This window comes from Cynocephalus volans, chromosome X, assembly GCF_027409185.1.
Source record: "Cynocephalus volans isolate mCynVol1 chromosome X, mCynVol1.pri, whole genome shotgun sequence".
NCBI lineage: Eukaryota > Metazoa > Chordata > Mammalia > Dermoptera > Cynocephalidae > Cynocephalus > Cynocephalus volans.
In genome coordinates, this window is record NC_084478.1 from 63,074,100 (window position 1) to 63,095,857 (window position 21,758).

A 21,758-nucleotide genomic window follows, 5' to 3' on the forward strand; every position below is an offset into this window, starting at 1 on the left:
GTTTACATAAAAGACCCAACAGAATCCAAAAACAATTAGTATTCATAAAAGCATTCATAAAGGCTTCTGTACACAAGATGAATATATGAATATCTCTAGCATTCTCATACACTATATATTAACCAATTAGAAGATGTTATAGGTAAAAGGATCCCAATCACAATTGCAATGGTAACTAAGAGGTAGCTAGGAAGAAATTTTACAAGAAATGTGAAAGATCTTCCTGAAGACAAGTTTGAAATATTACTAAATGACATAAAAGCAAAGCTGAATAAGAGTTCATGGAGAGGAAAACTCAATAATGTGGATATGCCAATCCCCAACCCACCCCCAGCTCATTTCCAAACACAGTGCAATTGTAATCGGAGTCTCAAACAGGGTTTTCCATGGAATTCAACAAACTAATCCTAAAATTCCTATGGAAGAAAGGCCAAAGGGTCAAAAGAAATAAGGGGGGAGATTCATGCTATCAGCTCTTAACAACATCAGTAACAATAAGAATGGTACTATAGTTAATATTTATATAGTATTCAGCCCTGTCTTAAGTGCTTTACATATTTTAACTCATTAGAATAAAGATATAAAAACATGATAGTGGCAAAGTGACAAGCAGACCATTGGAACAAAACCAAGATCCCAGGAACAAACCCCCAAGTATAGAGAAACTTGACATATGACTGAAGTGGCATTACACATCACTGTAGGAAGAAGTCAATCAACAGCGCCAGTGCAAGTGTCTATCCATAGGGGAAAAAAGGTGAATTCCTTCTTCACAAGTTATATAAAAATAAATTCCAGGCATATTTTAAGAAAGTAAAAAGTAAAATTTTTAATGCTTAGAAGAAAGTTACATGAAAATATCTTTATGAGCTGAGCCAGAAAAAAATTACTTAAAATTACACAAAAAGCACAAACTAAAAAGTTGATAAATTTGATTACATTACAATTAAAACTTCTACTCAAAAATACACCATAAACAGCCTGGACTAAGAAAAGATATTGACTACACACAAAATTGAAATCTATATATACAAAGAATCCATGTAAAGCAATAAGAAAAGACAAACAATCCAACCAAAGCACGAATAAAGGATAAGAACAGGCAAGCTACAGAAGAGGAAACTTAACTAGTGAATAACATATGAAATGATAAATACCTTCACTAATTATCAGGAGAGTGAAAGTTATAAGATACCAATTTATACTCTCTAGATTACCAAAATTTAGAGTCTACAATTGTATATATACATATAAAACACTGCCATAACTGTAGAAAGTTCTATTGTACAGTACTGGTTTAAATCATGCACTGTCTGGACCACTAGTTTTGCCACATAAGGTTACAGAGCTTTGCATTTTAACATCGATGTTTCCTGTTCAAAAGCTGAAGTTTCAGACATTTCAGGAAGCTATATCCGCCCACCTAGCTGCAATCCATGCTCTTAGGGGATTGATTTGACATGATGGTAAAACCCACTCTTTTTGTTTCAAAGGCTGTTAATAAAATACTCCCAGTCCAGAGACCTTTTCAGAACTTAAAAGGGGTATGTCAAAACTGCTTAATGGCCCTGAGCTGTAACATACCCCTTAAAAGTATAAGAGTGTTATGGTTGAAGAGGCTGAAGAAGGAAATTTCTTTGGAGAGAACCAACGGAAAGCTGTGGCATTTTCTCTCTCCAACAATAGGGTAGGGAGGAGTATGTTTGCCCCACCCCATCTAGTGAGAAGGACTTCAAGGACAACTTGCTTGATATATCCACTAGAGTTTGGGGGATTTGGAGGACTTGCACCTAGAAAAAGTCTACAGGTGACAGACTGAGGAAATCTGTGGCAGCAGAGAAAAGGTTACATGGGAGTAAACTGCAGGTCCCACCCCCTCAACACACACACACACACACACACACACACACACACACACACACACACACACACACACACACACACACACACACACACACACACACACACACACACACACACACACACACACACACACACACACACACACACACACACACCACAAGCCAGATGTGGATCCTCTGGATATGAACGGGGCTGAGTTACTTTGGAAAGAGGGCTTTCTGCTAGCATCATGGTGACCTCAGCAAAAAGAGATTGTGGCAGCAGAGAAAAGGTTACATGGGAGTGAACTGCAGGTCCCACCCCCTCAACACAAACACACACACACACACACACACACACACACACACACACACACACACACACACACACACACACACACACACACACACACTGCACAAGCCAGATGTGGACCCTCTGGATATGAACGGGGCTGAGTTACTTTGGAAAGAGGGCTTTCTGCTAGCATCATGGTGACCTCAGCAAAAAGAGATTGGAGGTGTACCTTGGGGCCAGGGTTAAATAACTAGTTAGAAAAGAGGCCCTGCCTGCATGGAGGAAATTGCAGTCAGGGGGTTCACAGCTGGGGCATCTCCAAGGGAACCATAAAAATGCCAAGGAAAGGAAAAATTGGTCTCTGGAATTTGCCACATGCAGAGGGTACCAATATCAGATTAAATCTTTACCAATTAGGTCAAACTTGTTTTGTCCTTTGTCTCTCTTTCCTTCCTCACCCACTTCACTCAAGGAACCAGAGATGACCTACTTGTTGGGTGGGGGAGTGAAAAGAGGTAGGTGGAAGAACAAAGAAAGAAAAGGCTGAGAATTCTCCCTTTGTCACTAAAAACTTTCAGCCTGAAGCACTAAAGTAGGCATTTGCTGGAGGAGAAAAGATTTCCCCTTAAATGAAGCTCATAGTTTTCACTAGTACATGTGATTAGACTTTTTAAAAAACTAAAATGAGACTACCACTGACCCTCAGAAATTAAAAGAATAAGGGAATATTATGAACAACTTTATGCCAGTAAATTTGACAACTTAGATGAAATTGACAAACTCCTTGAAATCAAGATACGAATTACCAAAGTTCATTTGAGAAGAAATATATCATCTGAATAACTCAATATTTATTAAAGAAATTGAAATTGAAGTTTAAAATAATAAACTGCCAGAAAAAGAAATCAAGAAAGCAAGTCCATATACAATAATTACAAAAAAATAAAACACCTAGGAATCAATTTATTCAAGGAGGTGAAAGATCTCTAAAATGAGAACTACAAATTACTGCTGAAAGAAATTAAAGAGGACACAAAAAAGATAGTCTTGAATTGAAAGAGTTAACATTGTGAAAATGTCCATACTACCCAAAACAATGTATCGATTCAATACAAACCCCATCAAAATATCAATGACATTCTTCACAGAAATAGAAAAAACAATTCTAACATTCATATGGAACAAAAGACCCCTAATAGCCAAAGCAATCCTGAGCAGAAAAATAAAGACAGAGCCATAACACTACCTGACTTGAAATTATACTACAAAACTACAGTAACTAACACAGCATGATACTGGCATAAAAATAGACACTGGGACCACTGGACTGGAATAGAGAACCCAGAAATCAACCCACATACTTAGAAGCCAACTGATCTTTGACAAAGGCAACAAGAACATACATTGGGGAAAAGACTGCCTGTTCAATAAATGGTGCTGGGAAAACTGGACATTCGTATGTAGAAGAATGAAACTGGACCCGTACCTCTCATCATATACCAAAATCAACTAAAAATGGATTAAAGACTTAAATATAAGACCTAAAACTATAAAACTCCTAAAAGAAAACATAGGGGAAACACTTCAGGAAGTAGGGCTGGGCAAAGACTTTATGAATAAGACCCCAAAAGCACAGACAACAAATGAAAAAATAAATAAATGGGATTACATCAAACTGAAAAGCTTCTGCATAGCAAAAGAAACAATTAATGGAGCAAAAAGACAACCTACAGAACAGGAGAAAATATTTGCAAACTATGCATCCAACAAGGGGTTGATATCCAGAATATACAAGGAACTCAAACAACTTAACAGTAAAAACCAAGTAACCTGATTAAAAAATGGGCAAAGGAGCTGAATAGGCATTCCCAAGGAAAGATATACAAATGGCCAACAGACACATGAAAAAATGCTCAACATCGCTAATCATCAGGGAAATGCAAATCAAAGCCACACTGAGATATCATCTCACCCCAATTAGGCTATTATAAAAAAAAAAGAGAGAGAATAACAAATGCTGGTCAGGATGTGGAGAAAGGAGAACCCTCCTATACTTTTGGTAGGACTGTAAATTAGTGCAGCCATTATGGAAAACAGCAAGTAGTTTCCTCAAACAACTATAGATCCATATGATCCAGCAATCCCACTCCTGGACATATACCCAAAGGAATGGAAATCATCATGTTGAAGGCATACCATGTTTATCACAGCTCTATTTACAATCACCAGGGCCGAGCCCATGGCGCACTCGGGAGAGTGCAGCGCTGGGAACGCATCCTATATAGGAATGGCCAGTGCACTCATTGGCTGAGTGCTGATCACGAAAAAAAGACAAAAAAAAATAAAATAAAAATAAAATAAAATAAAATACAATCGCCAAAAGTTGGAACCAACCTGAATGTCCATCGACAGATGACTGGATAAGGAAAATGTGGCATATATACACAATGGAATACTACTCAGCCATAAAAAATAATGAAATTCTGCTACTCACAGCAACATGGATGAACTTAGAGAAAATGATGTTAAGTGAAATAAGCCAGACACAGAAAGAGAAATACTGCGTGTCCTCACTCATGAGTGGGAGCTAAAAACAAACAAATAAATTTAAAAAAAGAAAGATACAACAATCACAATAATTCATTGAACTTCCAAAAGGAGAGAACAGAACTGAGGCCACCAGAGGTAGGAAGGGGGATGAGGGTTAGCAAGAAATTGGTAAAGGGCCACAAAAAATGATTACATTCTGTAATGTTGAATATACTAATTGTCCTGATTTGAGTACCACATATTGCCTACAGGTATGGATATTCAATACTGTACCCCACAGATATGTACAATCATGTTTCAGTAAATAAAAAATAAAATAAAATAAACACGAAGTGTGATTCAGAACAACCATAATCAGAATGTCAAGATGTCTGTGAATTCATTTATGAATAAATTTCAATTTTGCTTATGAAAAAGTAAATAAAATAATAAAAAAATAAAACTTTCCCACAAAGAAATCTCCAGGCCCAAATGACTTTACTGGGAAATTCTATCAAGCATTTAAGAAAGAATACCAATTCTACACAAACTCTTCCAAAGAATTATAGAGTGGACAGAATACTTCCCAATTCATTCTATGATATAATTATCTTGATTGTGGTGATGGTGATGGAGTTTGGATGTGTTGTCCTCCCAGAATTCATGTGGAAATCTGAACCCCAATGTGGCGTGCTGGGAGCTGTTTGAGTCAGAGGGGCGGATCCCTCCTGAATGAATTAATGCTCTCCCTGGGGGGTGGGGATAGTGAGTGAGTTCTTGGTTTATCAGTTCCCGCAAGACCTGGTTGTTTAAAAGATACTAGCACCTCCCCTCTCTCTCTCTTGCTTCCTCTGACCATTTGATCTGTGTACCCACTGGCTGCCTGCCGCTTTCCACCATGAGCAGATGCAGCCTGAGGCCTGCACCAGATGCACTGTCCCAGAATCGTGAGCCAAATAAACCTCTGTTCTTTATAAATTACCCAGTCTCAGGTATTCTGTTATAGCAACACAAAACAGACTAATACAGATGGAATCACGGGCATAGACACGTCAAAACTTATCAAACTGTTCACTTTAAATATGTGTCATTTCTTATATGCCAATTAAACCACAATAAAGGGTTTAAAACAGCTAAATCAGTACTTACAGATAGTCATGACATTCACAATGCTTATATTAGGGAAAAAAAAGGTCTCAAATCAATTATCTAAAGCTTCTACCTTGTGTAACTATGAAAAGAGAAAATTAAATTCAAACTAGCACAAGGACAGAAATAATAAAGATAAATGCAATAACGAATAAATCAAGGTTTCCATTTCTGGCCACAATAGAGTAAGTCTACTACAGCCTCTCCTACTGATTACTGTGACTAAAACCTCTGGACTAAATACATAAAGCAACTACCTGAGGACTCTGACAAGCAAACAAAACCAGGCAGACTATGAAGGTGAGTCAAAAAGTGGAGAAGAAACCCATACATCAGTGGGTTCCCCTTTCTTCCCTTCTCTTTTCTCTCAAGACTTTGACTCAAGTGCATGCAAGAGAAAGCAAAACCACACATCAAGCTTTGAGAACTGAACTAAGATTTAAATCACAGCTCAAGTCAGACTAATACTCGAGTGACAGATGTTATGAAACAGACCTGAAGCAAGTCAGCAAAGGCTTTGGAAACTGCAAAAAGACTGAACCCACCACTCAAGTCTCAAACTAACCCTGGGTGGGGCATGAAGAAGACAATCCAAAGAAGCATAGCAAAGGCTTTGAAAACCAACCTGATTGAAACCTATACCCACAGAAGGCGAGACAAAAACCTGATAAACAAAGATTTTAAAAAAGAACAACAAAATCACTACTAGCCAGGACAGAATCCAAAATTATTCAACATGACAAAGAACCAGGAAAATGTGGCCAATTCTCAAAGGAAAAAGACAATCAACAGATGCTAATCCTGAGATAACCCAGATGCTGTAAATATCAAGAGCAATTAAGCAGCTAGTATGTCTAAGCTCCATGGTGTAAAGGCAAACACATTTGAAATAAATGGATAAATAGAAGTTCTCAACAGAGAAATAGAAACTGTAAAAAGAAAATTGAAATTTTAGAACTGAAAAACACAATATCTGAAATTAAAAAAACAACAAAACAACTCCTAGGATGGACTTAGCAGAATGCAGATGGCAGAGGTAAAGTCAATGAACTTGGAGTCAGACTGACAGAAGTGATCCAACCTGCCAACCTGAAGAATAGAGAGAAAAAAAGATTGGGAAAAAAGAAAAGCAGAGCCTCAGGGACCTGTAGGACAATATCAAAAGGTCCATTATTTGCGTCATTAGAGTCCACAAAGGAGAAGAAAAAGAGATCAGTGCAAGCAAATGGTTTGAAGGAACAATGGCAAAAAGCTTCCCAAATTTAGAGAAAAGCATAAATTCACAGATTCAAGACACACAGCACACCAGAATCAATATAAACTCAAAGTAATACCCCAAAACATAATCAAATGGCTGGAAAGCTAAGTTAAAGAAAACATCTTGAACACAACGAGAGAAAAAAGGTACACTGCATATAAGGAAACAACAATGATTCAAAGGACTGCGAGGATCTCATCAGAAAAATGGCGGCCAGAAGACAATGGAACATTTTTAAAATAATAAAGGAAAAGAAATGTTAACCCAGAATTCTAAATCCAACAGAAATATCCTCAAAGAATGAAGATGAAATTTTAAAATTCTTAGGTGAAGGAAAACTAAGAGATTTCATCCCAAGTCTCTAAGAGTAATGCTACAGTATCTTCTTCAGGGTGAAGGGAAATGATACCAGAGGGAAAAGGAACTTCGGAAATAAATAAAGAGAAACAGAAATGGTAAAATATCTGGGTAAATATAATAGACTATTTTTCTCCTTTTGATTTATTTAAGACACATAATTATCCCCAATTACATAATCCCCTATCATTTTTCCTTTAAAACCCTTTGTCTTCATTTACCTCCCTGAATATGTGAGGAAAACAAAGGGTTTTAAAGAAAAAAATGGAGGATTACCTAATTGTCTTGGGATAATTACCCTTGGCTAAAAGAATCCACAACAAAGGTGACACCAGTCCAAGGTTAGAGAGGCAGTTGCTGGCAGATGCCCTTGCAGAACTATTTGTAATTAAGGTTGTGACGGCCTCTGTGCAAGGTTGTGTCCTTTGTGTTAGTTCTTGTTATCAGGCATACACGCACGAGAGCCCCCCCTTCATGGCCTTTCCCCAGCTCTATTTGTCAGCTCTATTTGTCAGAGTGACTCCATTCTGATTCTGACAACTTTCACCCAGTTGAAAGCAAAAACTATAACATTGTCTGAGGGGTTTAAAATGTATGTAGATGCAATAAGTTTGAAAACTATAACATAAATGAGAGAAGATAGAGACCTATATTGCTCTAAAGCTACATATTACTTGAAGTTTTAAAATATAACTCTAAGTATAATATGAAAGGTTGATTATGTATATCTTAATCCTTAGAGCAACCACTAAATTTAAAAAAATAATAATAAAACAAGGACGTAGTGACAAAAAGTAAACAGATATGTCTAAAATGGAATGTTTAAGTCTAACTGCACTCCTTGAAATTCATCCCAGAGAAATGAAGACTTATGTTCACACAAAAACCCATACACAAATGTTTATAGCAAATTTATTCATAATAGCTAATAACTTGACACAACCTAGATGTCCTTCAACAGGTGAATGGTTAACTGTGGTACAACCATACCATGGAATACTACTCAGCAATAAAAAGAAACAAACTACTGATACACATAACAACCTAGATGAATCTCTGCAGAATTATGCTGAGTGAAAAGACCCAATCCTATAAGGTTACATACTGCATGATTCTATTTACATACATTCTTGAAATGATAAAAGTTGCCTGGGTTTAAGGAGGGAGGAAATGGGTATGGCTATAAAAAGGAAACGTGGAATCCTTGTGGTGGTGGAAATGTTCTGTATTTTTTTTTTTCTTTTTTAAAGATGACTAGTAAGGGGATCTTAGCCCTTGACTTGGTGTTGTCAGCACCACACTCTCCCAAATGTGCTAACCAGCCATCCCTATATAGGGATCCGAACCCATGGCCTTGGTGTTATCAGCAACACACTCTCCCAAGTGAGCCATGGGCTGACCCAAAATGTTCTGTTTTTTAACTGTATTGATGTCAATATCTTAGTTGTGATACTGTACTACAGTTTTGCATGATGTTACCATTGGGGGGAATTGGGTAAAGTGTACACAAGATCTCTTTGTATTATTTCTTACAAGTACATGTGCATCTATAATGATCTCAAAATAAAAAGTTTAATTAAGAAAATATTCAAAAATTCCACAGAAGAGAGGAATGGGAGAGTAGAACAACAACAACCAGAAAAAAAGGGGGACAAAGAGAAAAGACATAGTAAAATGGCAGACCTACACCCAACAATATCAATAATCACATCAAATGTAAATGGTCTAAACAAACCAATTAAAAGATTGTCAGAAGGAATTAAAAACACAAGACCCAACTATATCATGTCTACAAGAAATACAATTTAAATATAAAGAATCTCTGTTCAGCAAGAGACACAGGAAAGAGAGTGAAAAGACAGTCTATAAGTTGGGACAGTACACTTGCAATAAAGCATTAATATATACACTACTGAAAATAGTGCTATGAATAAGTAAAAGGAAGGCACATACCATGAGAGAAAAATGGGTGGAAGACTTACATAGGTACTTCTGGAAATAAGTCACTCAAATTCTCTATAAAGATATGAAAGGATGATCAACTCATTACTAATCAAGGAAATGAACGTTTCAATTACAGGAAGATACTAATACACACCTACCAGAATGGCAACAAATAAAAGTCTGACAATACCAAATGATAAAGAGGGAGCAAAAGAAGTCTCATCCATGGCTGGTTGGATTGTAAACTGGTACAAATGCTTTACAGACCAACAACATGAACAACAACATTTGGCATTAACTGTACAGTTAATAGTCATACCTCCAAAACCCAGCTACCACAACCCAGCTATATACACTACAAAAGCCCTCACAGCAAATATTCCCAGCAAACCTGTAAAATAATGGTAGTATCATCATTGGCTATAATAGTCTAAAGCTGGAAACAACCCAAACTCTATCAAGAGAAGAGTAGATACTTTAAATTATGCAACATCCCAACACTAGAACACTATACTGCAATGAAAATGAACAAATTACACTTACATACCGCAAAATGGCTAAATCTCACAACTGGAACAGTGAGTATAATAAACCAGTCACAAAATAATACATACACAAAGATTCCATTTTTATAAAACTCAAAAAAGAAAAGTTCAAACTAAGCAATATATTGCCTATGGATAGATACATAGGTAGCAGAAGCCATGACAAAAATCCTGAAAATAATTATCTGCAAATTCAGGACAGGGGTTACATCCAGAAGAGAGGTAGGAGGATATAACCTGGAAGGGGCACAGTCCTCTCTCTCAACCTGAATAATGATTATACAGGTGTTAGCTATATATTTCTTCTGAAAAGTGCATGTGTTTTAAATGCTCTTCTGTATGCATACTATAGTAATCAGTAAGGATTACAAATAAAAAAATACAGCAAAATGTCAAAGAAATAAAAAATGAAAAAAACCACAAAAATCAATGCAATCAAAAGCTGGTTCTGTGAAAAGATCAATAAAACTGATAAATCCCAAGTCAGACTGATCAAGGAGAAAGAAGATATATATTATCAATATCCACAATACAACAAAGAACAACACTACAGATCCTACAAACATCAGAAAAAAAATAGGGAAACCTTATGAAAAAACTTTGTCAAAAATTTGACAGTTTAGATGAGACAAATTCCTTCAAAGCCACAAACCACCAAAGCTCACCTAAGAAGAAAAGAGTCATCTGAATAGCCCCATGATTATTAAAAATTGAATTTATAGTTCAAAACCTACCCTCAAAGAAAATTCCAGGCCCAGATGCCTTCACTGGTAAAGTCTACAAAACATTTAAGAAAGAAATAATGCTAGTCCTGTGTCAACATTTTCAGAAAACAGAAGAGGAGGAAACACTTCCCGACTCATTTTATGAGGCCAGCATAACCCTGATGTCAGAACCAGTGTGGGTGAAGAAAACTACAGATGATTATGCCACATAAACATAGATGCAAAAATACTCAACAAAATACGAGTAAAAATAACTACCAATATATAAAAGAAACAGGCCATGATCATCATATGGAGTTTACACCGGGAATGAAAGGCTTCCTCAATATTTGCAAATCAATATAATCCACCATACTAACAGTCTAAAGGAGAAAGAGCATGATCATATTGATTGATGCTGAAATAGCATTTCAACATTCAACATCTATAATAAAAACTCAGAAAACCAAGATTAGAAGGAAAAATCATCAACCATTATAGGGCCATCTTTGAAAAACCCTACAAATATAGAATTATACTTAATGGTGAGAAAATGAATGCCTCTGCCCTAAGATCAAGAATAAGGCAATGGGGAGAGGTAGTCTTTTCAAAAATGCTGCTGGAACAATTGAATATGCATATACAAAAAAAATTGACCCTGAGAACACACTAGATTAATTTATTATTTGCCGTAGGCCTAAATATAAGGACTAAAATTACAAATCATCTTAAAAGAAACATGAGAAAATCTTCGTAATCCTGGGATAGAGATTTGTTAGACAGGCCACAAAAAGTATGAATCATAAAAGAAGAACTTGATAAATTGAACTTTACCAAAATTAAAAACATCTATTTTTCAAAAGACACTATTAAGGAAAAAATAAGCCACAACCTAGGAGTAGACACTAGGAAAACACATAGCTGATAAAGGACTTGCATTCAGAATATACAAAGAACTCTTATATTTACATACATATTTTTTCTTTTGGCAGCTGGCCGGTACAGGGATCGAACTCTGGACCCTGGTGTTATCACCACCACCCTCTAACCAAATGACCTAACGGGCCTGCCCTAACTCCTATAATTTAATAACAACAAATATGGCAAAAAGATTACAACAAACACTTCACCAAAGAAGATATACAGATGGAGAATAAGGAAATGAAAAGATGCTCATCAGCATTTGCCATTAGAGAAATGTGAATTAAAATCACAATGAGACCCCCCCCACACACACCTACTAGAAAGAAAGACTAACTGCATTAGTAATACCAGTTGTGAAACACCTCAAGCTCTCACCCACTGCTAGTGGGGAAAAATGGTAAAGCCGTGTTGGAGCAACAGTTTGGTAGTGTCTTATAAAATTTCCACCTTGGAGTAATGTCCTCTCAAGTTTATTTATTTATTTATTTATTATCATGATTATTATTTTACATTCTAAGATTTTGTTGCAGATCAGTGGGAGGGGATGGGGGAGGGGGACGGATGGGGAAGCGGATAAATAGAGATAATACAAAAAACAAAAGAGCTGAGTGGGAGGGAAGTATTGACAAGAAGAGGAATTTGATAATAGGCAGAATCAAGTCAGATTTGTAAGAGTCTGAGAAGAAATTAGAAAACGGAAAACGGTGTGAAGGTTTACAGTGTTTAGCACAAAGCAGGAGCAGGTGAGAACGCGGTAGGTGCCCAGCCTGGCAGAGTTACAGGTCACTAGCAAAGCTTTGTTGTCCCTAATAAGCCAGGTAGAATAATTTCCCCGAGGTTAGAAAAACTGACTCCAAATTTCAGACTGAAAGGGCCCACAGGATGTCCAATAAAGTGAAACACCGACTCCTACATCTATTCTAGCGAAAATGCACAAGCCCAAGAAGGGAAAAGTCCTAAAAGCTCCCAGAAAGCGGGGAGGAAAGGAATGAGAATCGGCTTGGCACTTCACACTTGCAAGCGAGGAGGTTGGAAGGCAGAATTGGGCTGTAAGGTTAAGAGTGGCCTCGCACTGTCCGAAACCCAGGCAAAGGACACTGAGCCCAAGAAAGGCTGACGGGCAGGGACCTCATTTGCATATTGCCACAGCTCCTTCCTTAGGCCCGAGGCTCATCCACAAGTCCGGGCTCTGAGAAGATTCCTGAGCACATCCCAGTGACCAAGCTCTCACCCACAACTGGGGGCCCCTTTCCCTGGCCTGCCTCACCCGGCGTGTGCTCACCTGGACAGCTCCGCATTGGGCTTCCTCTGTCTGCCACCCAGGACTCTTCTCCTTGTCCCAACCTGAAGATCACATCTGGTTTGGCAATTAGATACCCTGTTCAGGGGAAATGACATAGGACTGTATTATTAATGGCAGTGGCATTCCAGAACCAAGGCGAACCTTGCAGACTGAAGATGGTACAGCTTCGGTGACTGCCCAGTGCACACAGCTAGGTTGCCCCTCAGTACAGAACATCCACATAGACAGCAAGAGCACAGATGCTCTATGGAGCGTCCAAACGGGACTTTGAATTCTTGACAGTGAGCCTTAAGCCCAAACTCACTGAGGGTTTGCAACGCCCTGAGCTTGCAGCAGCCTAGAAAGGGAGACACTACTGGGTGCATTCTGTGTCACACTGTAGAGTGGTCCCTCACCCACAGACACCAGGTGGCTGTAGTTCTCAAGCATGACATCCCTGTAGAGGTTCTTCTGTGCAGAGTCCAGTTGCTCCCACTCTTCCAGGGTGAAGTCCACAAACACATCCTTGAAGGTCAATGACTCCTGTAACAGCACATTCCTTGTTAGCCCAGTGTGATCACTCTGGGGAACTGGGACGTGACACCTCACACACATAGAGGGCTTACTCTGTGCCCTTCTAAGACATTTACATGTACTAAAGATTTCAATCCTCACCACCATCCTAGGAGAAACCTGACAGACAAGGAATGTGAGGCACACACAGTGTGAAGTAACTAGTCCAGGCTCTCACAGCTAGGAAACAGGGACTAAAGTCCATGAGGTCTGGCTTCAGCACAATCGTTCTTATGCTGTTCAGTAGTCACACTTTGACACGGTATACTATGTAGAATTACTACATATATTATATTATATATTAAATATTATATAATAAAAATTATATAATATATATTATATTATGTAGAATAATTACAATTATTTTAAACTCTACAGGAGAAACAGATAGGATGTTAGAAATACCTTACCCTAGAAATTTATTCATTCAACACATATTTACTGAACAGAGACCAAACTAGTAAGTCTTGTGGATGTAAAGATTAATTTAAAAAAAAAAGGAAAACACCGCCTGAACTGAAGAAGGTTCAGTCTAGTAAAGGGAGAAAAACAACACAAACTCACAGATGAAAGGGAGGGCGGGAGGGAGGCTGCCCTACAGGGGCAATGACAGTTGTAGGACAGATGGCCCAGAGAGGAGGAAGTCAATTCTGCTAAGAGCTGACAGAGCAGCCTTCACAGGGGATACAGAGCTAGAACAGTTCTAAACATAGCTAATCAGTCAGGACAGACAGTTCTAACTGCAGCTCATCAATCATGAGACAAGGAATAGAAAGCCAGAGGGTCAGCAGCCTGGGCAGCTGACTGAGGCTAACGGGAAAAGGTCTGGGTTTGGCCTTGTCACCACCAGATAGGAGCTCACTTCTACAAGTGCCCTAATTACCATCAAAGACCAATAACCCTCTTGTTTATGCTCTGGATCCCATCCTGTCTTGCCCACACTTGGTCTTAAATTCAGTGAGACATTTCACACCCACAAGGTCCTAATGGGTCACAGCTGGCAAGTTTACTCAGCTGTGCAGAAGGATAGGAGGCAGGAAAGCCAGTGTGCCCCAAAACACTGACAGGCCAGGTGTCTGCAGTAGGAAGGCTTCTCAAAGCAATCTGGTAGCTATTAGACAAACTGCCCCTCAGGCATGACAGCTCAGGTGCCCAGGATCAAAACCATACTGGTGAGTGCAGGGGGCCACATGGCTTAGAAGCCCTAAACTGTCAAAATTAAAGATGCACACAGCTGTTGACCTAGAATTCTCACCTCTAGAAGGTCATCTTACAGACCATATGTACTCATACACATACAAACTGGAATGTATATGGATATTCCTGGCTATGTTGTTAATTGTAGAGGGTTAAATATCTTGATTCTCGTTTGATTTCTAGTATAGGGTTTTTAGGTAATGCATGTATGGGACAAAAGTCCTTGGTTAAGAGACAATGGTCTCTTGCTAGGGGGCAACAGCCCATCTAATCAATTCTAATCAAGTAAGTGTTGATTCTGAGTTAATTCTTAGAATAGGATTTTTAGGTAATGCATGTATGGGTCAAAAGTCCTTGGTTAGGGGGCAACAGCCCACAGCTAGCGGTCAATGACCCATCTAATCAACTCTAATCACTGTTTAGGTATGGGATTGTATACTTTAATAATTTTAGAGTTGACATAACGATCTTGTTAAGAGATTTTAAAGAATTGCTGTAGGGAAAAAATGTGAAAAAACGTTTATGATGGGCAAGCTGTTCGTTGATGGAAACTTTAGAGACAATTATACTTAGATTTAATAGTAAGAATGCAACGCTTGCTTAAATCATTTAAGGGGAGGTTATATTTTGGATTAGTGATCACAGTTTGATCAACTTAGCTTTTCACAAATTATACTTTGGAATGTCATGTTGTTCATTTAAATGATGTTACTAGTTTCTATTGTTTAAGCTGTACTTAGCCGTAGATAACTCTTGTCACATTGCCCATGTCTTTGTGTCCTTTTGAAATGATTGGATCAACTGATTTTTCTTGTGAAACTTCCTTGTCTTTACAATAAAAAGCAGAAGCTAACTTTGAATCAGGGCTGTACCCAGTTTTCTCTTTCTAATAGAGAAATTACAGAGGTGCAGTCCCTTCAGGGTTCTTATTGCATTCATGTTGGTTTGAGTAATCTTTTTTGCATCTCTGTTACACAGCAAGAAATGTAACAAGTGGTGCCCCGTGTGAGGAGAACTTCGACTCCACAGATCAGAGACTGACCTGTCAAATCCTTGGAGAGGAGGACGTCCGACATTTACTCATCCTGGTAAGGGAATCACAGGCAGTTTTTTCAATTAGCATTGCATGCCTGCGGCAGTGTCTAGGCTTTCAACCGGAGGTTTTGCTTTCTTTCTCTTTCACTTTTCTATCTATTCTTACGACTATGGGTGGCTCACTGTCTAAAAAGAAAATTCAACATAGGTCACGACTTCGATGTCTCCTGAAGGCTGTGGGTTACAAAGTAACTAAGCATCAACTAACTGAATTATTATTGGTTATTAGACAGCAATGCCCTTGGTACCCTGAAGAAGAAAGTCTTGATATTGAGGATTCGGAACAAATTGGTTGCTGGTTTAAAAATGCAATAGGTCCCGTCAAGGCTCCTCACCTAATGGTTTGGAATTTATGTTGAGTTGCTTTAAGACCTATTCAGGACCCTAACAAAAAAACAAAAGTGTGTTTATGTCACTAAAAAGGATGAAACACAATCCTCACCACCTCCTCTTCCTCCTCCTCCATCCCCACCTTTAGAGGCAAACAAATCATTTACTCCTTTGATGGAGCATTGTCTTAAAGAGGGACATAACATGGGAATTGATCCTTGTCGTATCTTTCCTGTTGTAAGAACTGGAACTCAGTCCAGACATGAAAACCTCCCATTTTCCTTATTTGAAAGATTTTAAAAGAGCATAATAGAAAATGGCTTACATAAGTACTTTTACTAAGAGGTACTTAGAATCAATTGCTAATGGGTATAATATGACCCCTTGGGATTGGAAAATGCTTGGGAAAACTGTTTTAATACCACTCAATATACTGTATGGTTACAAGAATATGGGGAAGGCTTACATGCTATTTCACTCGAAAATTTATAAAATAATGTTCAAATTAGTATGGACATGTTATTTGGGGAAGGAGATTTTATAACACCTCAGGCACAGGCTTTACTTCCTCAACAAGTGCTTGACCAAAGAACTTGTGCAGCCATAAAGGCTTGGAATAAAATTCCAGAAACCAATACTCCCACTAAATCTTTCACTACTATTTGACAGGGTCCCACTGAGCCTTATATAGATTTCATTAATCATCTTCAAGAACACCACAACTAGACAAATTGACAATGCTCAGACAGCCCATGTACTTTCATTACAGTTGGCTTTTGACAATGCTAATGAAGATTGCCAAAAGGTCCTTCTAATGAAAAATAATAATCCCACTCTTGCTGATATGATCAGAGCCTACCAAAATGCGGAACTGAAACCTATAAAGCCCAAGTTCTTGCTGCAGCTCTCCAACCTAAAAAATGTATTAAATGTGGAAAGGAAGGTCATTTTCAAAAGGATTATAAACAAGAAGAAATAGAACAAACTAAACCAAAACAAAAATGCCCTAAATGTAAAAAAGGATTTCGTTGGTCAAATCAATGCAGATCTAAATTTGATATAGAAGGCAATCCTATTTCGGGAAATGGACAAGGGAGTGCCAATTCCCGTGCCCCAATAAACAAGGGGAGGCAAATCCTCAGTTCTCAAGCTCAAGTCGGACTCTTCCCCAGGACAATTTTCCTCCCCCAGACTCCGAGTAAATGATCAGACAATTGTCAATTTTGCCTTAACAAAAGATGTTATTTTAGATGAGCAGGACAATAAAGTTAGGGACAACAAATTTCTCCAGTCCATTACCTTTCAACGCTCCTGGTATTATATTGGGCAATCCTAAATACTCTATAAATGGTGTCCAAATTACTTCAGAACTAATTCCACCTAATAATGTGGGACCAATTCATGTTATGATAACTAGTTCAGGATATCATATAATTCCTAAAGGAACTCAAATAGCTCAACTTGTTCTTTTGTCCTCTTTGTTTCCTGAAACAAAGTCTAAACTTCATCCTCTTGCTTCTTCTGAGACTTTTTGGATACAAAAATTAGATAATACACAACCACTGCTGACATTATCTGTTGAACAAAAATTGATTACAGGATTGGTAGACTCGGGAGCTGATGTTACTATAGTTGCTAAAAAGGATTGGAATCCACTATGGAAAACAACTTCTTTGCTAGTTAAACTTACTGGATTAGGCAGGTCCAAATTCCCCCATCGAAGAAAAATCCTTTGTTGTTTATTGGCCCCGAGAGACAAACTGCCTCCATTACGCCTTATGTTCTATGCGGCCAAGACCTCCTTATTCAATGAGATGTTTATATTGGGACATCTCCTTCAAATTTATCATGACGGCCACTGGCTCACGCCTGCCACTCAAACTACAATGGACCCCTGATCTTCTGGTTTGGGTGGAGCAGTGGCCTCTTAAAAGGAGAGAAATTAAACAAGCTACTTTACTTGTCAAACAACAATTACAAATGGGACATTTAGAGTCATCACATAGTCCCTGGAATACTCCTATATTTTGCATTCCTAAAAAATTAGGAAAATGGAGATTATTACATGACTTTAGAAAAATTAATGCTTGCATTCTTCCCATGGGGGCTCTATAGCCTGGGCTCCCTAATCCAGCCCTCATTCCTAACAATTATCATTTAATTATCATAGATCTAAAAGACTGCTTTTTTTTTTTTTCTTAATTTTATTTTGTCGATATACAATGTGGTTGATTATTGTGTACTCAGAAGACAAAGAAAAGTTTGCCTTTTCCCTCTCTAGCATTAATGCTGGGGCTCCTTTACAAAGATATCAATGAAAAGTCCTCCCGCAAGGTATGATTAACAGTCCCAGTATATGTCAAGATTTTGTAGATCATGGGCCGGCCTGTGGCTCACTTGGTAGAGTGCGGTGCTGATAACACCAAGGCTGCCGGTTCGGATCCTATATAGGGATGGCCGGTTGCTCACTGGCTGAGCGTGGTGCTGACAACACCAAGCCAAGGGTTGAGATCCCCTTACCAGTCATCTTTTTAAAAAAAAAAAAAAAAAAAGATTTTGTAGATCATGCTTTACGCCCTACTCGAATGGCTTTTCCAGATGCCTTGATTTATCATTACATGGATGACATTCTCTTTCCTCATCCAGACTTTAATGTATTTTCTCCAATTCAAATTAAAACTGAAAATGGACCTGCATATACTTCTAAGGCCTCTCTATTATTTTGTTATAATTGGAATATTAAACATGTTACAGGAATCCCATATAACCCCACCAGCCAGGCAATTGTAGAAAGAGCTAATGGCTTGCTCAAATCTCAATTAAATAAATGAAAAAGGGGGAATATGGAGCCCCTCAAGAACAGGTATTAAAGGCTTTGTTCACTTTAAAATTTTTTAATCGTAATTCTCAAAATTTAACAGCCACAGAAGGACATTTTATTCCCACTGAGGAAAGACCTAAACCCTTGGTTTTATACCACAACCTACCGATGGGACCACAATGGTTGGAGCCTGTTGAATTTTTAATATGGGGAAGAGGGTCTTCTGTTCTTTCTCCTACAGGCCCCCTTTGGATACCAGCAAAGGCCGTTCACCCATATCATGTGGCAACATGCGGGCTAGAAACCACCAGAACTCCAAAGATGCCAGAAAACCTGTTTCTAGCCAGGCTCGCTCATGTAAGTATAAGTTCCAAAGGTCCAAAGGTAACATGCCTGTTCATAATATATGGGCTTCTCCTTTTTATTCAGCCTTCCGTAAGTAATAATATTTAATGGACCCATGTTTTGAATCTTCCTGTTTTTTATCTGCTTACTTGGGGTAATTCAGAGCCTCCTCTTTCATCTCATGATACTGCTTACACTGGAGGTGATTGGCTTCCCCCTCCTGATCCATTACAAGATTGCAAAATAAATTGCAGTAAGAAGGGTCGTCATAATGGATGGCACAAACTTTTTCATAATTTTTATTTCCTTATTAAGGAATTGCCTTTATTTGTAGTGACTAATTTTACTGCTAGCAATTTTTGCATTCCCTTTCAACCCCAATGGTATACAAATCATATTTTTACAGCTTTTAATTGTATTATAGCTGTGAAACATCATTTATTCAAACTGTAGGAGTTGGTGGAAATTTTAAATGGGGAAACAATCATCCTAACCCAATATTCCTGTTTGTTCTCACCCCTGGATTGCTATTGCAGATGGTCTGGACCTTAATTGGGTCTCTTGCTGTCCAAATAATTTTACAGAAAATAAACTATATGGTAATTGGAATTGAGAAAATTGGGGTCCATGTGACTTATTGTTACTGGATTATGATACCATCAGCTCAGACATGATCTGCACCTCTCGACCATATATATTTGCCATCTCCTCACAGATACCTGTTATTTCGATCATTAATTTTACTTCTTCTAAAGAGTCTTATATCCAAGGATTCAATATTACTCTTCCTGCTAACTATACTTGATTTACTCCTTGTATTACACACTTTAATATCTCTAATCTTAATATTTCTCATGTGTTTATATTAAAACAAAGAGCAGAGGCATCATTGCCGGTTAATCTTACTCGAAAATGGATGGGGAATTCTGCCCTGGAGCAAGTCACCTCTGCTCTAGAGTGAGTTCGCCCTAAAAGATACTTGGGCATTCGTATCGCCTCCATAATTGTTGCTACAGCTATAACTGCTGCAGCAGCAACTGTTCTCATTCTATTCAAACAGCACAAAAAATGAATGGTTATTTTCAAAGTATAACCTCTGAGCTTTACTCTCAAACTAAAATTGACCAAGCAATTTTAGAAAGATTAGATGCCTTAGAGGTAGCTGTGTCATGGCTTGGTGAGCGCCAACAAGCTCTTTGGACATGAAGTCAACTTATTTGTGACGAGGATATTGCAGGATATCACTCCATGTGTATAACTTCTATTCCTTTTAATTCCTCCACTGCATGGAAGGATGTACAAAAATTATTACATGGAGCTCTTCATTCTGATTTACATGGAAATATTCAAAGCTTAATAATTAAACTTCAACAACAAATGGCACAACTTCGAGAAGAAGCTCAAAAGATTACTATTAATCATTCATAGGATTTGGCCCATTGGCTGAATTCTACCCATTGGTTTTCCAGTTTAAACAAAAGAATTTGGATTATTGCTGGAATTAGTATCTTATGTATTTTGTGGTTTTTTTATACTGATTAAAATGTTATGTTCCATGTTCCAACACACTCATCAAGCTGAAGCAATGCCGACTCTTCTTCATCAGAATGTCTTTGTGCCCACTGTTGACTGATTCCTTGATTTCTTCCAATTTTTTTTAATAATTAAAAGGGGGGAAATGTAGAGGGTTAAAAATCTTGATTCTAGTTTGATTTTTAGTATAGGGTTTTTAGGTAATGCATGTATGGGACAAAAATCCTTGGTTAGGGGGCAACATCCCATAGCTAGTGGGCAATGGCTCATCTAATCACTGTTTAGGTATGGGATTATATACTTCAATGATTTTAGACCTAACAGGTGGTTGACATAACGATCTTGTTAAGAGATTTTAAAGAATTGCTGTAGGGAAAAATGTGAAAAAATGTTTGCTATGGGCAAGCTGTTTGTCGATGGAAACTTTAGGGACAATTATACTTAGATTTAATAAGAAGAATGCAACTCTTGTTTAAATCATTTAAGGAGAGGTTATATTTTCAATTAGATAATGATCACAGTTTGATCAACTTAGCTTTTCACAAATTATACTTTGGAATGTCATGTTGTTCATTTAAATGATGTTACTAGTTTCTATTGTTTAAGCTGTACTTAGCCATAGATAACTCTTGTCACGGTGCCCATGTCTTTGTGTCCTTTTGAAATGACTAGATCAACTGATTTTTCTTGTGAAACTTCCTTGTCTTTATAATAACAAACAGAAGCTAATTTTGAATTGGGGCTGTACCCAGTTTTCTCCTTGTAACAGAGGACTTGCTGAGGTGCAGTCCCTTCAGGCTTCTCATTGCATTCATGTTGCTTTGAGTAATCTTTTTTGCTTCTCCATTACACTGCAAGAAGTGTAACAGCTTATGGCATCAAAAGACTAGAGATATCCTATATGTAAATCCCTGGGTGAAAGAAAAATAAATAATGGTATTTTCAGCTACTGCAACAATATCAAGCAACCATTTTTGTAAATGGGGTATACTATGGTTTTCAAAATTGGGCAATTTTGTCCCCCAGCAAACATTTG

The 21,758-nt window shown here is 37.9% G+C and overlaps 1 protein-coding gene across 6 annotated transcripts in view; it reads right to left on the bottom strand.

Annotated features, from left to right (window-relative positions):
• ZNF674 (zinc finger protein 674) overlaps positions 1-21,758 on the bottom strand; it is a 48,811-nt gene that overhangs the window by 13,133 nt on the left and 13,920 nt on the right. For all 6 annotated transcript variants that reach the window (XM_063083723.1, XM_063083721.1, XM_063083724.1 and 3 more), the window contains 2 exons: positions 13,245-13,371; positions 12,829-12,924 (listed from right to left, as the gene is read on the bottom strand). In XM_063083723.1, the coding sequence (XP_062939793.1) occupies positions 12,829-12,924; positions 13,245-13,371 (223 nt within the window). The remainder of the gene's footprint in view (positions 1-12,828; positions 12,925-13,244; positions 13,372-21,758) is intronic.